At 43.6% G+C, this 17438-nt stretch overlaps 1 protein-coding gene across 3 annotated transcripts; it reads right to left on the reverse strand.

Moving 5' to 3' along the window:
* Positions 1 to 2091: 2091 nt before the first annotated feature.
* LOC129833323 (transcription activator BRG1-like) lies at positions 2092 to 17370 on the reverse strand. Of its 3 annotated transcripts, none has more exons than XM_055897833.1 (6): positions 16768 to 17370; positions 7674 to 7892; positions 7354 to 7489; positions 5937 to 6371; positions 5589 to 5687; positions 2092 to 5318 (listed from the first exon to the last, which is right to left on the reverse strand). In XM_055897833.1, the coding sequence occupies exons 2-6, from the start codon at positions 7848 to 7850 to the stop codon at positions 4228 to 4230; spliced, it is 1938 nt and encodes a 645-aa protein (XP_055753808.1). In that variant the 5' UTR covers positions 7851 to 7892; positions 16768 to 17370; the 3' UTR covers positions 2092 to 4227. The 3 variants fall into 3 exon arrangements, with proteins under 3 accessions (XP_055753808.1, XP_055753809.1, XP_055753811.1); XM_055897834.1 differs by lacking the exon at positions 16768 to 17370 and adding an exon at positions 15976 to 16729; XM_055897836.1 differs by lacking the exon at positions 16768 to 17370 and adding an exon at positions 8930 to 9005.
* Positions 17371 to 17438: the final 68 nt, after the last annotated feature.

The following is a 17438-nucleotide window of genomic DNA, read 5'->3' on the forward strand; positions in this document are numbered from 1 at the left end:
GTGGGGGATGGGTGTACACGTTATTATAGAACAGCACTACTACATGTAGTAAAATAAGATAAGGGATCCTTGTTGATAGTAGTAATTGACAGTAACAATGAAATCAATTGAGCTCCGTTTACATACATTTTTGTGCCAGAATAAAATGTGCAATGGCAAAAAAGCATGTGCCGATATCAATACTAGCTTTTTTTTTATTTAACTAGGGAAGTCAGTTAAGAACAAATTCTTATTTACAATGACGGCCAAACCCCGGACGACACTGGGCGTATTGTGCGCCACCCTATGGGACTCACAATCACAGCTGGATTCGAACTGTAGTGACCCCTCTAGCACTGAGATGTAGTGCAGGCGCAGCGGTCTAACACCAAACCCCGAACCCAAACCGGCTGCTCGCGTGCGCTATCGTGCATACATGTATTTTGTCCGCCTACACAAAACGCGATCACGACACGCAGGTTAAAATATCAAAACAAACTCTGAACCAATTGGTTCAATACATTTATGCACGATAGCGCACGCGCGCAGCCGGTTTGGGTTCGGTGTTAGACCGCTGTGCCGCTCAGGCTCGCCACTCAGTAAATGGCGTAGTATAGGCTTGGGCCTTCAGCAAATGACTTGTGTGAGAATGATACTATTAAGACACAGAAGAGCCTTGTCTAGAATAACTCCTGAGCTGCAAAATAGAAAGTAAACATGATTTGGGCTAGGCCTATTCCACTATCTAAATATGTGTGTTATTTAATGGACATATAATTGCATAATTTATTTTTATAGCCACGTGGGGCTACTGTAGTGATCATATAACCTAATGAATCACACTTTTTCCAGTATTTGGGAGCAGACTGTAGGCCTTCTATTAGGCATTTTGACGGTTGTATTTGCAAATTCCAGTCTGTATGTAGGCTTGTTATAGCCATTTGCATTGCACAACCCCATCACACAGAGGCTATATACATATCAAATAACGAGACAAAATATTGATTAAGTGTTGGCTATAACCTGTCTTGAGCAAAATAGTAAACGGGTTCCAAATAGTCAAGACTATCTATAGCCTATTCTTACTGCCAGATCTGTTTTTCCCTATCAGCCACTGCATGTGCTTCAACTGTTTTGTTTAAAATGTATTTAGACGCCTGTGAGCTAGGGTCTCTTTTTAAGGGGGGGCCTATAATAAAAACAGTTATAAAACACAAATAGAATTCTACAATTATTCCGCAAGACAGCAGTACCAAAATGATAGCCTACATCGCAATGCCTACAAGTTGATGGGCCATTGTTTTATTTGGATAGGCCTAAATTAAACATTGAATTATTAAAATGATAGGCTACTTGAGAATTTAGGCATCTTTGAATACACACATGGATTTCAATAAACAAACATAAGACTGCTCTATTCTCTTTGATTTAGTTCCTATTGGAACTCAGACCATAAACAGAATGGATGACATACTGACTGAACTGAATGATGAATTGAATGTTGAAATATGTTGGAATGATGAGTTGCACGCATCGTGCATGCTCTGCACTTTATTTGGCTAGTAGGCAAATAGGCTTACATTAAGGTATAATGAGTATGGCTGCATGCCTCCAGTAGGGCATCTTCTGAGGCTGAGGGGTGCTTTTCCTAAGGCGCATAGTGCTGTGGTGCTGCATGGAGATCACAAGCTCTTCAACTGGGCAGCTATCACACAATGGAGGGAATAGCCTACATGGAGACTACTTAAGACTACTGCAACAGAGTTATTGTAAAGTGTGGGAATAAGATCATGCTAGACTTAGCCTACGTTTAACCTCTCCCTTGTTCAGTTTAAAGGCCACATGTGCATGACCCGATTCATATAAATCATGTCAAATTATTTTAATTCATATTAACCCCTCCTACAGAATGTGCTTTAGCAAGATTGAGTGATTAAATAAATGTCAAAATATTTTGAGTGTCAAAGGCTCCAGTGGTCATACATAATTCATAGATTCACCAAACATCTGTTTCATTATTCCATAGAAAAACTACGACATCTACCTGGATCACACTCTGCAAGTAGCACTGCTGGTGATTTGAAAAGTCAGTTAATCAATCAATAATAATACTCTTAGCAAAATTGTTTATATTTAATTTACAATCGGTAGAAACTATGACAATAGAAAGGTTCCAAACTTTTGTGAAACAGTACAGCTGAAAAATATATGGCAAATAGACATCAAAACTGGATGGTGTTCAGAGATAGATGGGAGGGGTTGAGAGGAGCTAAAGGGTGGGACTAAACATAACAAAAAACAAGATAACTTAAGTAAAATGTACTGTGTCCATAAATTGTACAGTATGTATAAGCTGGAAGTAGAAGCCTAAGTGTTGTTGTCCATTAGTTGAATCCAATTAGGGGAGGGGTGGTAGTGTTATGGGAAAATAATAAAATGGACTATATATATATAGATATATAGATATATATAGATACACACACAATTTTCAAAATTTTGGACACCTACTCATTCAAGGGTTTTTCTTTATTTTTACTATTATATACATTGTAGAATAATAGTGAAGACATCAAAACTATGAAATAACACACATGAAATCATGTAGTAACCAAAAAGTGTTAAGCAAATCAAAATATGTTATATTTTTCAAAGTTGACACCCTTTGCCTTGACAGCTTTACACACTATTGGTATTCTCTCAACCAGCTTCATGAGGTAGTCACCTGGAATACGTTTCCAACAGTCTTGAAGGAGTTCCCACATATGCTGAGCACTTGTTGGCTGCTTTTCTTCACTCTGCGGTCCAACAAATCCCAAACCATCTCAATTGGTTTGAGGTCGGGTGATTGTGGAGGCCAGGTCATCTGATGCAGCACTCCATCACTCTCCTTATTGGTCAATTAGCTTTTACACAGCCTGAAGGTGTGTTGGTTCATTGTCCTGTTGAAAAACACATGATAGTCCCACTAAGCGGAAACCATATGGGATGGCGTATCGCTGAAGAATGCTGTTGTAGTCATGCTAGTTAAGTGTGCCTTGAATTCTAAATAAATCAGTGTCACCAGCAAAGCACCCCCACACCATCACACTTCGTCCTCCATGCGTCACGGTGGGAACCACACATGCAGAGATCATCTGTTCACCTACTCTGCGTCTCACAAAGACACAGCGGTTGGTACCAAAAATCTCACATTTGGACTCATCAGACCAAAGGACAGATGTCCAAGGTCTTATGTCCATTGCTTGTGTTTCTTGGCCCAAGCTGGTGTCCTTTAGTAGTGGTTTCTTTGCAGCAGTTTGACCATGAATGCCTGATTCACACAGTCTCCTCTGAACAGTTGATGTTGAGATGTCTGTTACTTGAACTCTGTGAAGCATTTATTTGAGCTGCAATCTGAGGTGCAGTTAATTGCCGATTTTTGCGGCTGGTAACTGTAATTAACTTATCCTCTGCATCAGAGGTAACTCTGGGTCTTCCTTTCCTATGGCGGTCCTCATGAGAGCCAGTTTCATCATAGCACTTGATGGTTTTTGCGACTGCACTTAAAGAAACATTCAAAGTTCTTGACATTTTCCGGATTGACTGACCTTTGTGTCTTAAAGTAAATATGGTCCATCTTTGCTTATTTGAGCTGTTCTTACCATAATATGGACTTGGTGTTTTACCAAATTTGGCTATCTTCTGTATACCACCCCGACCTTGTCACAACACAAGTGATTGGCTCAAGCGCATTAAGAAGGAAATAAATTCCACAAATTAACTTTATCAAGGCACACCTGTTAATTGAAATGCATTTCAGGTGACTTCCTCATGAAGCTGGTTGAGAGAATGACAAGAGTGTGAAAAGCTGTCATCAAGGCAAAGGGTTGCTACTTTTGACAAATCTCAAATATAAAATATATTTTGATTTGTTTAACACTTTTTTGATGATTCCATATGTGTTATTTCGAAGTTTTGAAGTCTATACTATTATACTACAATGTAGAAAAGAGTAAAAATAAAGAAACTCTGGAATGAGTAAGTGTGTCTAAACCTTTGACTGGTACTGTATATAGACAGCCAAAAAATATATGTGGGATTGGAAATGATGCAGATATTTACACTGATAGAAGCCACAATCAATTTGCAACATTTGAGTTGATCTAAGCCCCCCTGCCAAAAAAATGTGTACACTACTTGACCAAAAGTATGTAGACACCTGTATGGGGACACTCCTCTTTGAACATATAATTCCAAAAATCATGGCTATTAATAGGGAGTTGGTCCCCCCTTTGCTGCTATAACAGCCTCTACTCTTCTGGGAAGGCTTTCCACTAGATGTTGGAACATTGCTGCGGGGACCTGCTTCCATTCAGCCATAAGAGCATTAGTGAGATCGGGCACTGATGTTGGGCGATTAGGCCTGGCTCGCAGTCTGCGTTCCAATTCATCCCAAAGGTGTTCGATGGGGTTGAGGTCAGGGCTCTGTGCAGGCCAGTCAAGTTCTTCCACACCGGTCTCAGTAAACCATTTTTGTATGGACCTCACTTTGTGCATTGCGCCATTGTCATGCTGAAACAGGAAAGGGCCTTCCCCAAACTGTTGCCACAAAGTTGGAAGCACAGAATCGTCTAGAATGTCATTGTACGCCGTAGCGTTAAGATTTCCCTTCACTGGAACTAAGGGGCCTAACCCGAACCATGAAAAACATCCCCAGACCATTATTCCTCCTCCACCAAACTTTACAGTTGGCACTATGCATTCGGTCAGATAGCTTTCTCCTGGCATCCGCCAAAGCCAGATTCGTCCGTCGGACTGCCAGATGGTGAAGCGCGATTCATCACTCCAGAGAACACGTTTCCACTGCTCCAGAGTCCAATGGCGGCGAGCTTTACACCACTCCAGCCGACGCTTAGCATTGCGCATGGTGATTTTAGGCTTGTGTGAGTCTGCTCGGCCATGGAAACCCATTTCATGAAGCTCCCGACGAACAGTTCTTGTGCTGACGTTGCTTCCAGAGGCAGTTTGAAACTCGGTAGTGAGTGTTGCAACGGAGGACAGACGATTTTTACTCGCTACGCGCCTCAGCACTCGAGCCTGTAGCCTGTACTCTCTCTCCTGGAGGATCTCCACTGGGTCCAGACCACGGGGCTTCTGGATGGGCGTGATGCGGTTCTGTTTCTGGTGTAGCACCATGGGTGGGGGCTGGGGGGGCTGCCCAGGGGACTGGGTCTGGGGGGACATGACCGGGGAGGCAGCAGGGGGCACGGAGGGGGGAGCAGGGGAGGGTCTGCCAGTGGGCTGAGGGGGAATCAGCTTCTGGGGGGCACTGGATGGAGCAGCAGCATTCACCATGGGCCCTAGAACATATGGAATTGAAAGAGTTATTAGTTCTACCATTGATTATACAGTGTTTTGATGCAATTATTATCTGTTTAATATGTGTGTATTCCTTGTTTAATTTTTATTTTTTAACTAGGCAAGTCAGTTTACAATGATGGCCTACCCTTGTGATAGGTCTGGTGAAATTATCAGCACAGGAAAGAGAAGCACATGGACTAAAAACACTATAGACTAGTGCCCTCTCACACACAGGTGAATCACTGCCCAGGTGTCAAAAGGAGGCTTACCTTCGGACCATTGTTTAGGGAGTCCATTGGTGGGCTGTCCCTGAATACCAGGGGGAACACCTGAGGGTCCTGGAGGAGGCATGTTCGGGCCTACCATTCCTGCAAGATGGCATTAGAAATGATCAGACACTGCCTGGGCATTCATGCCTACAGAAGTCTAGTTAACGTAGAAAATGGTGCCTGAACTGAGAACATGTGTTCAAGTTTCACCACCAGGGGTCCCCGTTCAGCATTCAAATTATTTATTTTATTTGTTTGAGATGGACAGCATGTGTGTGTCATTCATAGGGTTGCAAAACTCATTGACAGGCTGTGTAGCATAAACTTGCATGTGCCCACCCCACTCACCATGAGGTCTGTTGTAGTTTGCTGGTGGCTGTCCAGGCCCCGCCTCAGGCCCTGAGGAAGGGGGCATGTTGGACATCCCTGGCTGCTGCTGCATCTCTGGCATGGGCCTCTTGCCCTGCACAGCCATCTGCAGGTGGTCTGGCAGGGGCTGGCTGCCATCCAGCATCTTGTAGGCCATGATCTGGGCCCTGAGCTGGTGTAGCTGGTTTTGGTTGAAGGGGGTGGGTCCACTTGGCCCAACACTGCCTGGCCCAACCCCACCTGGAACAGAACCACCACTCAGGACATCACCGAGGTTCTGCTGGCACATGGCCTGGGGATCACCGCCCTCCATGGGGACACCTGGGCCAGAGGGCATCATGGGGCAGGGTGGAGGGCCGTTGGCTGGCACAGGGCTGGGAGAGTGCTCAGAACCCCCCAATGGAGAGGGGTAGCCTGGGGAGGAGAAACAACAGAACAGGTGAGAAAAGTAATCTTCCCTGGGAATGGTAGGGTATGACTGTCCCTTTAACTGAGAACAGTGGGAAACTGATTTGAATGACTAAAATAATGGCTAGATACATCGAAAATGGTGGCGAAACGGATGCCAACAGACCAGGAGAAATGTTAACCAAATCCAGACTGGTATTATGATTATGAGCTGGACTGGCGATACAAACACTTTACAAATCAGTCTCTAACAGACATGCACACATTACAGCTGAGCCTCGCGCTTTGTACATATTACCTCAACACCCCTGTACATTGACTCTGTACCGGTACCCACTGTATATAGCCCTGCTATTGTTATTTACTGCTGCTCTTTATTATTTGTTAATCTTATCTCTTACTTTTTTTAAAGGTATTTTCTTAAAACTGCATTGTTAGTTAAGGGCTTGTAAGTAAGCATTTCACTTTAAGGTCTACCTACACCTGTTGTATTCGGCGCACGTGACAAATACAATTTGAATTGATTTTGATTTGTCACCAGTCAATACAGGATAGAAGAGTCAACAGAAAAACACCCTCTCCTGTGTTACAGTATTTCAACAGCCCCTCTGTCCCTCTCTCCTTGGTGACTAAGTAGTTTTGTAGCAGACAGCTGCCACCGGCATTGTCTGAAAGGGGAAGCCTCATGCCCCGCCCCTCCACTGAGCGTCTGCTGCTCACGCTACTCAACAAAACGACAGAAGTGAAAGAGGAGAAACTAGCTGGTTGAGTTCACAGTACAAGTGCACACGCGTCTACACGAGTTAGCATTCTCTTCTCAGGTAATCAGCTTTAAAAACAATTGTGCTTAACTCTAAAATCATACGCACCATATTTAGATCATATGGAAAGCTAATAAGTTAACCTTTTGTGTAAAGCTCCTTCAATAATGGAGTCAATGTTTCCTCTATCCTCTATGCAATCTAATCAGTACCCCATGGTATGGTACCTTGGGAATGTTGGTCCATGGGGCTAGGAGGGGGTCCCATCCCAATATGGCCTCCACCTGGTCTCATGCCCATGCTCTTCATCGGTCCATAGTGAGGGTCATCAGACATGCCCTTCTCATGCATGCCTTCCATAGGCTGGGAGGAGACAACACACATTAATACATTGACATAAGAATGTCCTACTTAGATAGCGCATACATTTATGTACAGTAAAGGAAGAATAGATTAATGCAAAAAAAGTCTCATAAAATGGTATCGCAGACCATAGCAGACATTTGACATACATTACAGTTATGGATTTGCCCATTTTCTGTCTTACTTTGTGCTTCTGATGCATATTCTCCTGAGGATATACTGAGGGCCCCTGTTTTGGGTGGGAGTGCCCAGAGGCTGGGGGACCTGGGCTGGGTCCTATCATGGCTCCTGGAGAAGGCCCCGGTCCTGGAGAGGGGCACGGCCGAGGCGTCCCTCCCATGGGGGGGTCCGGGGTGGACATTTCTCAGGTGAGTCCGAGAATATGACAGCACCAAGATCCACTCTGCAGAGGACAAATTACATAAATACTGACCACTATTTACAACAAACCAACCCAGCAGTGGGGAGTAAAATGTACTGTGCACTAGTGACGGGGGGATTGATACCGTTACATATCGGGATATTGTTTACGATATATTGTATCATTTTGACAATATCACATTAGTTGGCTGTACCTAGGGTTGCAAAGGATTGGAAACTTTCTGGTAAATTTCCACAATTTTTTCCTGGGAAGTTAAGCCTTGGAATTTGGGGAATTTTGCTTAAATTCTTCAAAAAATTAACTTAAAACAGTGAACCTTTTTAATCTAACCGCTTAACTATTTATCTGTACATGGAATTGTATTTGTTGTTTTTTTACATTTTTTTTCTAATCTTTACAGGAAAATGTCATGGGCATTATCTGATGTGTGGAGACATTTCACTGCAGCTAACGTAGAAGGAAAAACTGTGTACATTTGCAAATACTGTGCCAAATCATATTGAACCAAGATGGCGTAGCAGTCGGATGTGTGTTTGTCTTGTCCTGTCCCACATAAATAGTCCTCGTATTTTTTGTATACATTTCGTATATATTTTAATTTCACTTTCCATCTTGGAACTGAATATACATTCCCGCAACCCGCCTCACCCAATGTGGTACGGATCTGCTATTTTTTATACTTTAGAACCGTAACCCCAATCAGAAGCTAGCCAGATAACTAGCTACTAGCTAGTAGTCAGTTAGCCACTGCTGCGGTCTTCACCCTTAACTCGGACACCAGCCAGCTTCAGCTCGGGCCAATACCTGCCAGTCTGCAGGCGCGATATCAACCCAGAGAATATAGGACTGCTTTTTCTCTACCACATCACCGGATTCCTGACGCAAGCTCTGGACAATTACACCGGATCATCGTCGCTAGCTAGCTGCAACCAAGTGGCTACTACTGGCTAATACCTCTGTCCCGAAACAAGCACCAGTTAGCCTTGAGCTAGCCTCGAGCTAGGCCCATCTGCCGGCTAGCCGAAGAGGCCTACCAGCGAATTCTTGGGCTACAATACCTCTTTTGCCAATTGGACTGGACCCTTTATTGCCGACACGGAGCCCCGCCGATCCATCACGACTGGTCTGCCGACGTAATTGTCCGAGGTGGTTTCAACAGGCTTTTCCATTGCGACGTTTCTGAATACCCATATGCTAATTATTAGCTGTCTTATCGGCTGCTATCTAAATAAATATACCGGACAATTTTTTTTTTTTTTTTTATTATTATTATTTTTTTCAATTATTATTATTCTTATTTTTTATTTTTTTTTTTTCTTTCTTTTTTTTTCTTTCTTTTTTTCCTGGGTCACTATATCTATTTTGCCAATTGGATCGATCCCCTCTACCACACGGAACCCCACTAATCTACCGACGGAAACGAACGAGGTGACAAAAAAAAAAATAATAATAAAAAAAACAAAAAAAAACAGACCTCCATCCTATGTTATCTTGCTACCGATAGCCAGCTACCCGGCCAGCTGTCTGGATCGCCGTGACCCCAACCAACCTCTACTCACTGGACCCTTATGATCACTCGATTAAGCATGCCTCTCCTTAATGTAAATATGCCTTGTCCATTGCTGTTCTGGTTAGTGTTTATTGGCTTATTTCACTGTAGAGCCTCTAGCCCTGCTCACTATATATCCAACCTCTCAGTTCCACCACCCACATATGCGATGACATCACCTGGTTTCAATGATGTTTCTAGAGACTATATCTCTCTCATCATCACCCATTACCTAGGTTTACATCCACTGTATTCACATCCTACCATACCTTTGTCTGTACATTATTCCTTGAAGCTATTTTATCGCCCCCAGAAACTTCCTTTTACTCTCTGTTCTAGACGTTCTAAACGACCAATTCTCATATATTTTAGCCGTACCCTTATCCTACTCCTCCTCTGTTCCTCTGGTGATGTAGAGGTGAATCCAGGCCCAGCAGTACCTAGCTCCACTCCTATTCCCCAGGCGCTCTCTTTTGATGACTTCTGTAACCGTAATAGCCTTGGTTTCATGCATGTTAACTTTAGAAGCCTCCTCCCTAAGTTTGTTTTGTTCACTGCTTTAGCACACTCTGCCAACCCAGATGTTTTAGCCGTGTCTGAATCCTGGCTTAGGAAGACCACCAAAAATTCTGACATTTTCATCTGTTTTACTATCCAGGTCTGTTCCGAAACAATTTGAACTCCTACTTTTAAAAATCCACCTCTCTAAAAACAAGTCTCTCACTGTTGCCGCCTGCTATAGACCACCCTCTGCCCCCAGCTGTGCTCTGGACACCATATGTGAACTGATTGCCCCCCATCTATCTTCAGAGCTTGTGCTGCTAGGCGACCTAAATTGGAACATGCTTAACACCCCAGCCATCCTACAATCTAAGCTTGATGCCCTCAATCTCACACAAATTATCAATGAACCTACCAGGTATCACCCCAATTCCGTAAACACGGGTACCCTCATAGACATCATCCTAACCAACTTGCCCTCCAAATACACCTCTGCTGTTTTCAACCAAGATCTCAGCGATCACTGCCTCATTGCCTGTATCCGTAATGGGTCAGCGATCAAACGACCTCCACTCACCACTGTCAAACGCTCCCTGAAACACTTCAGCGAGCAGGCCTTTCTAATCGACCTGGCCGAGGTATCCTGGAAGGATATTGATCTCATCCCGTCAGTAGAGGATGCCTGGATATTTTTTTTAAATGCCTTCCTCACCATCTTGAATAAGCATGCCCCATTCAAGAAATTTAGAACCAGGAACAGATATAGCCCTTGGTTCTCTCCTGACCTGACTGCCCTTAACCAACAGAAAAACATCCTATGGCGTTCTGCATTAGCATCGAACAGCCCCCGTGATATGCAACTTTTCAGGGAAGCTAGAAACCAGTATACACAGGCAGTTAGAAAAGCCAAGGCTAGCTTTTTCAAGCAGAAATTTGCTTCCTGCAACACAAACTCAAAAAAGTTCTGGGACACTGTAAAGTCCATGGAGAATAAGAACACCTCCTCCAAGCTTCCAACTGCACTGAAGATAGGAAATACTGTCACCACCGACAAATCCATTATAATTGAGAATTTCAATAAGCATTTTTCTACGGCTGGCCATGCTTTCCACCTGGCTACCCCTACCCCGGTCAACAGCACTGCCCTCCCCTCTGCTACTCACCCAAGCCTTCCCCATTTCTCTTTCTCCCAAATACAGTCAGCTGATGTTCTGAAAGAGCTGCAAAATCTGGACCCTTACAAATCAGCCGGGCTAGATAATCTGGACCCTTTCTTTCTAAAACTATCTGCTGAAATTGTTGCCACCCCTATTACCAGCCTTTTCAACCTCTCTTTCGTGTCGTCTGAGATTCCCAAAGATTGGAAAGCAGCTGCGGTTATCCCCCTCTTCAAAGGGGGAGACACTCTAGACCCAAACTGCTACAGACCTATATCTATCCTACCCTGCCTTTCTAAGGTCTTCGAAAGCCAAGTCAACAAACAGATTACCGACCATTTCGAATCCCACCATACCTTCTCCGCTATGCAATCTGGTTTCAGAGCTGGTCATGGGTGCACCTCAGCCACGCTCAAGGTCATAAACGATATCTTAACCGCTATCGATAGGAAACAGTACTGTGCAGCCATATTCATTGACCTGGCCAAGGCTTTTGACTCTGTCAATCACCACATCCTCATCGGCAGACTCGACAGCCTTGGTTTCTCTAATGATTGCCTCGCCTGGTTCACCAACTACTTCTCTGATCGAGTTCAGTGTGTCAAATCGGAGGGTCTGTTGTCCGGACCTCTGGCAGTCTCTATGGGGGTGCCACAGGGTTCAATTCTTGGACCGACTCTCTTCTCTGTATACATCAATGATGTCGCTCTTGCTGCTGGTGAGTCTCTGATCCACCTCTACGCAGACGACACTATTCTGTATACTTCTGGCCCTTCTCTTGACACTGTTAACAACCCTCCAGGCGAGCTTCAATGCCATACAACTCTCCTTCCGTGGCCTCCAATTGCTCTTAAATACAAGTAAAACTAAATGCATGCTCTTCAACCGATCGCTGCCTGCACCTGCCCGCCTGTCCAGCATCACTACTCTGGACGGCTCTGACTTAGAATATGTGAACAACTACAAATACCTAGGTGTCTGGTTAGACTGTAAACTCTCCTTCCAGACTCACATCAAGCATCTCCAATCCAAAGTTAAATCTAGAATCGGCTTCCTATTCCGCAACAAAGCATCCTTCACTCATGCTGCCAAACATACCCTTGTAAAACTGACCATCCTACCAATCCTCGACTTCGGTGATGTCATTTACAAAATAGCCTCCAAAACCCTACTCAATAAATTGGATGCAGTCTATCACAGTGCCATCCGTTTTGTCACCAAAGCCCCATATACTACCCACCACTGCGACCTGTACGCTCTCGTTGGCTGGCCCTCGCTTCACACTCGTCGCCAAACCCACTGGCTCCAGGTCATCTACAAGACCCTGCTAGGTAAAGTCCCCCCTTATCTCAGCTCGCTGGTCACCATAGCAACGCCCACCCGTAGCACGCGCTCCAGCAGGTATATCTCTCTGGTCACCCCCAAAACCAATTCTTCCTTTGGCCGCCTCTCCTTCCAGTTCTCTGCTGCCAATGACTGGAACGAACTACAAAAATCTCTGAAACTGGAAACACTTATCTCCCTCACTAGCTTTAAGCACCAGCTGTCAGAGCAGCTCATAGATTACTGCACCTGTACATAGCCCATCTATAATTTAGCCCAAACAACTACCTCTTTACCTACTGTATTTATTTATTTTGCTCCTTTGCACCCCATTATTTCTATCTCTACTTTGCACCTTCATTCACTGCAAACCAACCATTCCAGTGTTATTTTTTACTTGCTATATTGTATTTACTTCGCCACCATGGCCTTTTTATATTTTTATTTATTTATATATATATATTGTTTGCCTTCACCTCCCTTATCTCACCTCACTTGCTCATATTGTATATAGACTTATTTTTCACTGTATTATTGACTGTATGTTTGTTTTACTCCATGTGTAACTATGTGTTGTTGTATGTGTCGAACTGCTTTGCTTTATCTTGGCCAGGTCGCAATTGTAAATGAGAACGTGTTCTCAATTTGCCTACCTGGTTAAATAAAGGTGAAATAAAAATGTGAAGAATGCAACAAAGATGCAGAATCATCTGGCAAGTGCATAAAGTTACCTCAGCGCTCACAACAAGCAACCTCTGACAAAAGTCCCTCTACTTCTATTTGAGGTGAAAATTATGAATCAGACACCTTATCGATAGGAACAGCTCACGGTCCTCCTGGAATCAGAAGTTTTTTTGACCCAATGGAGGAACGTAGTCAGAGAAATGCTGATGAATGTCTTGCTCCAGCTGTGTATGCAACTGGTTCACCTCTGATGCTCACAGGCAATGTGTATTGGAAGAGATTTCTGAATGTTCTTCGCCCAGCATACACCCCTCCAACCAGACATGCTTTATCTACTCATTTGCTGGATGCAGAGTTCAACAGAGTTCAAGTCAAGATCAAGTAAAGCATAGAAAAAGTAGACTGTATTGCAATCATCTCTGATGGGTGGTTGAATGTTCGTGGCCAAGGAATAATTAACTATCATCTCCACCGCTCAACCAGTATTCTACAAGAGCACATGGGACAACAGACACACCAGTCTCTACATTGCAGATTAGCTGTCATCAATGACCTTGGACCACAGAAGCTATTTGCACTGGTGACAGACAATGCTGCGAACATGAAGGCTGCTTGGTCTAAAGTGGAGGCGTCCTACCCTCACATCACACCCATTGGCTGTGCTGCTCATGCATTGAATCTGCTCCTCAAGGACATCATGGCACTGAAAACAATGGATACACTCTACAAGAGTGCCAAGGAAATGGTTAGGTATGTGAAGATTCATCAAGTTATAGCAGCAATCTACCTCACCAAGCAAAGTGAGAAGAATAAGAGCACCACATTGAAGCTGCCCAGCAACACCCGTTGGGGTGGTGTTGTCATCATGTTTGACAGTCTCCTGGAGGGGAAGAAGTCTCTCCAAGAAATGGCCATATCACAGTCTGCCGATATGGACAGCCCCATCAAGAGGATCCTCTTGGATTATGTATTTTGGGAGAGTGGTAAGCAGCCTGAAACTCCTGAAACATATAGCAGGATTGAGGGTGACAATGCCATCCTGTCTGATGTTCACACTCTGCTTGTAGATGTAAGAGAAGAAATCCATACTACCCTGCCCACTTCACTGTTGCTCCATGCAGAGGAAACTGCAGTTCTGAAATATATCAAAAAGCATTAAGACTTCTGCCTGAAGCCCATACACACCGCAGCGTACATGTTGGACCTCAAGTATGCTGCCAAAAACACCCTGTCTGGTGCAGAGATCAACAAGGCCTATGGTGTCATCCCTACCGTGTCTCGCCACCTTGGCCTGGATGAGGACATGGTTCTTGGCAGTCTGGCGAAGTACACTTCCAAGCAAGGGATTTGGGAGCGCAACTGGTCCTTGTTTGGGAACACACACACCACAGCACGCAACAGGCTGACCAATACATGGCTTGAAAAATTGGTGGCCATACAGGCAAATCTTTGGCTTTTTGAGCCTGACAATGAGCAATCCTCAACAAGGTGGGAAAGTAACAGTGAAGATGAGGCCTCAGTCTGATGATGAAGAGGTGGACATTGAGGCGGTCCAGGGAGAAGATATGGAAGCCCGAGAGGAAGACAACCAAAGCTTTAGTTTCATTTTAAAGATGTATGTTGAAAACATTTTTGGGAGATGCGATGGATCATCGGGGATCATTCAATATTCCCTTTCTTTTGTTGTTCATCCCATGTGAAGACTCAACTCATTTAATGAAAGTTCAATTCATAACTAATTTTAAAAATATATTATTCTATTGGAAGGATTTTATCATTTTCAATTATGTCTACTTATGATAAGGTAAAAGGTTTATGTTTGTCTCCATATGATGCTAAATATATCCAATGCAAAAAACTACATTTAAATGGTATTAATTTGCATATTCCCGTTAATTCCCACGGAAAGTATCCACCTCTGAATATTCCCCAAAATGTGAAACTCTAGACACACCTACTCATTCAAGGGGTTTTCTTTATTTTTTAATATTTTCTACATTGTAGAATAATAGTGAAGACATCAAAGCTATGAATTAACACATATGGAATAATGTAATAACCCCCAAAAAAGTGTTAAACAAATCAAAACATATTTTATATTTGAGATTCTTCAAAGTAGCCACCCTTTGCACACTCTTGGCATTCTCTCAACCAAAATTCACCATGCCTTTCTGCACACCTAGGAACCTCCCTCATACACTGCTGCCACATATCCATTAGCATGACACACATGTTACGTTAACATCGTAATGTATTCGGTACAAAAGCTCGTACAGGGATAATTGATATCATAACATCACTTTCCCGGCAAAGACTCAACATCAAGACTCTTCTGTTTCTCCACTCAAGCCACCCAGTCTGCGTCGCACCAAACGAAGAGCATTACAAACACCGGGAATCTTCCCCTGGCTTCAGGTGGTCCAGTTTCACATTTACCGCTACCCCAGTAATCACTCATTTTAATGGCGCCCTATACTTGAGCAAAACAATTCACATATCCTGTCCCCAGACGTTTGACGCGGAGCGCCTTCTTCATCTGACCCAACAGAAACACAAACAATTACAAGACCACTTCGGGTTACCTTCACCGATTCCACACCACCCAACTCCATTTTCACCCACCCTGAAACCACAAATGGATCAGCCAAAAGGCAAGGGTCCACTTTTTCCTTAATTTCACTCTTACGGTCAGACTCATCTTTATCCTGACCCTCCGTGTAATCCTCGGGCTCCGAGAACTTCACCACACCTACCACCTCCGATACTTCGCCCTCATTCACTTTCATTTCTCATCCTCTCCGGTCTTCGATCCAGTGTACAGATCACACTTTCTACCATTCTTCAACAAACCATCTCCCTTTTCCTCCACTTTTGACCAATTCAAGCTCACCTTCCTCTATTTTCCCTTCCATTCGTCCTCCGTAATCCAAGTATATGTCTCCTGGTAAATCTAGGACGCCATTCCTCGCTCGCTCCAGCCCTCCGCATCCAGCTGCGACACACACTTCCAGTTTGATCACCTCAAACATTACCCTTACCAAAGATAATGGTAACTCCTTATTGGTCACCGAGGCCGTTAACACTTTCAAAAGTGCAGAGATCTACAGTATTGCAGCGCGTGAGGCACCTAATGTGGTGTATAGCTTGACTAGAAAGCTAGCTAGCAGCAAAACAACCCCCGTTTACAACATAGTAGCACGCTATATTTGTTTGAGGTCAGAAACCATTCACCCATGTGATGGGCTACATTCCAAACATTGTTTTCTACATAATAAATGCGAATCTACTGGAACACTGCCAGACAGTTGGCCAACGTTAGCTAATGGTATGGTCTCTGCTAGCCGACCATGTTGTCTTAACAAAATGTAGGGTGCAAATGACATTGTTTTGCTGACTTTAGAGATGCGGCAAGAGTAAAAAAAAAAAAATCTTTCAGTTGATTGATCCAACCTGCATCCCGTACCCCGGCTCTAGTTAACTAGATACATGTACCAAAAACGTATTAATTTCAGTCTGCCGCCACTGTCTGCAGAGAGACAGACGAGTAATGTCGGTCATGACAACCGTTCCTTCCAACCCAACGATAACCAAAATGTACTAGAAAGTGAAATTACGTATCATTCATCTGAAAAAGGATAACATCGACGAAGTATTAAAAATAAAACACTTGAATCTGACTTACATTGAAATCACCCTTCGCGAGTAGGTCCTTTCGAAGTATGTCGACGTGGGGGATGGGTCTACAAATTATTATAGAACAGCATTATTACACGTAGTAAAATAAGATCACGAGGCATCATTGTTGATAGTAGTCATTGACAATAATAATGAAAGCAATTGAGCTCTGTTTACATGCATTTTTCTATCTAAATAAAATGTGCATGTCAAAAAATCATTGACGTTGTCAACACTAACTATATTGACTCGTTTAAAAATCACAACCAAAGGCGCTGTTTTGTTGATTGGAATATGTTACAGTCCGCTTTACAGTAAACAAAAATATGATGATACAGGTTATTGAAATTAAATGCATAGGGACTAGATAGAACCACGGAGAGAACTGGGTAGTGGTGGATAGTCGACTCCAAAATAATCGATTCCTCGACTCCTTGCCTGTCGACTCCCTTTTCTAGGTGTCAAGCTTCGACTCCTAAAATTCATTATTTTTGCAATGGAGGAAACTATTTTCCGTAGAACACAAACTCGCATCTTTCACCGCAAAGAAAGAGCGAGGGAGAGATGGGAGGGGCACAGCCAGGCATGTCCGCCACCAGGCAGAACTGTGCATCCGTTATCAAAATATGTAGGCTATAGCAATGCTGTATTTCACAATTTATTGGCTTGTAATGTCTC

Source organism: Salvelinus fontinalis, chromosome 34 (genome assembly GCF_029448725.1).
Source record: "Salvelinus fontinalis isolate EN_2023a chromosome 34, ASM2944872v1, whole genome shotgun sequence".
NCBI classification, from domain to species: domain Eukaryota; kingdom Metazoa; phylum Chordata; class Actinopteri; order Salmoniformes; family Salmonidae; genus Salvelinus; species Salvelinus fontinalis.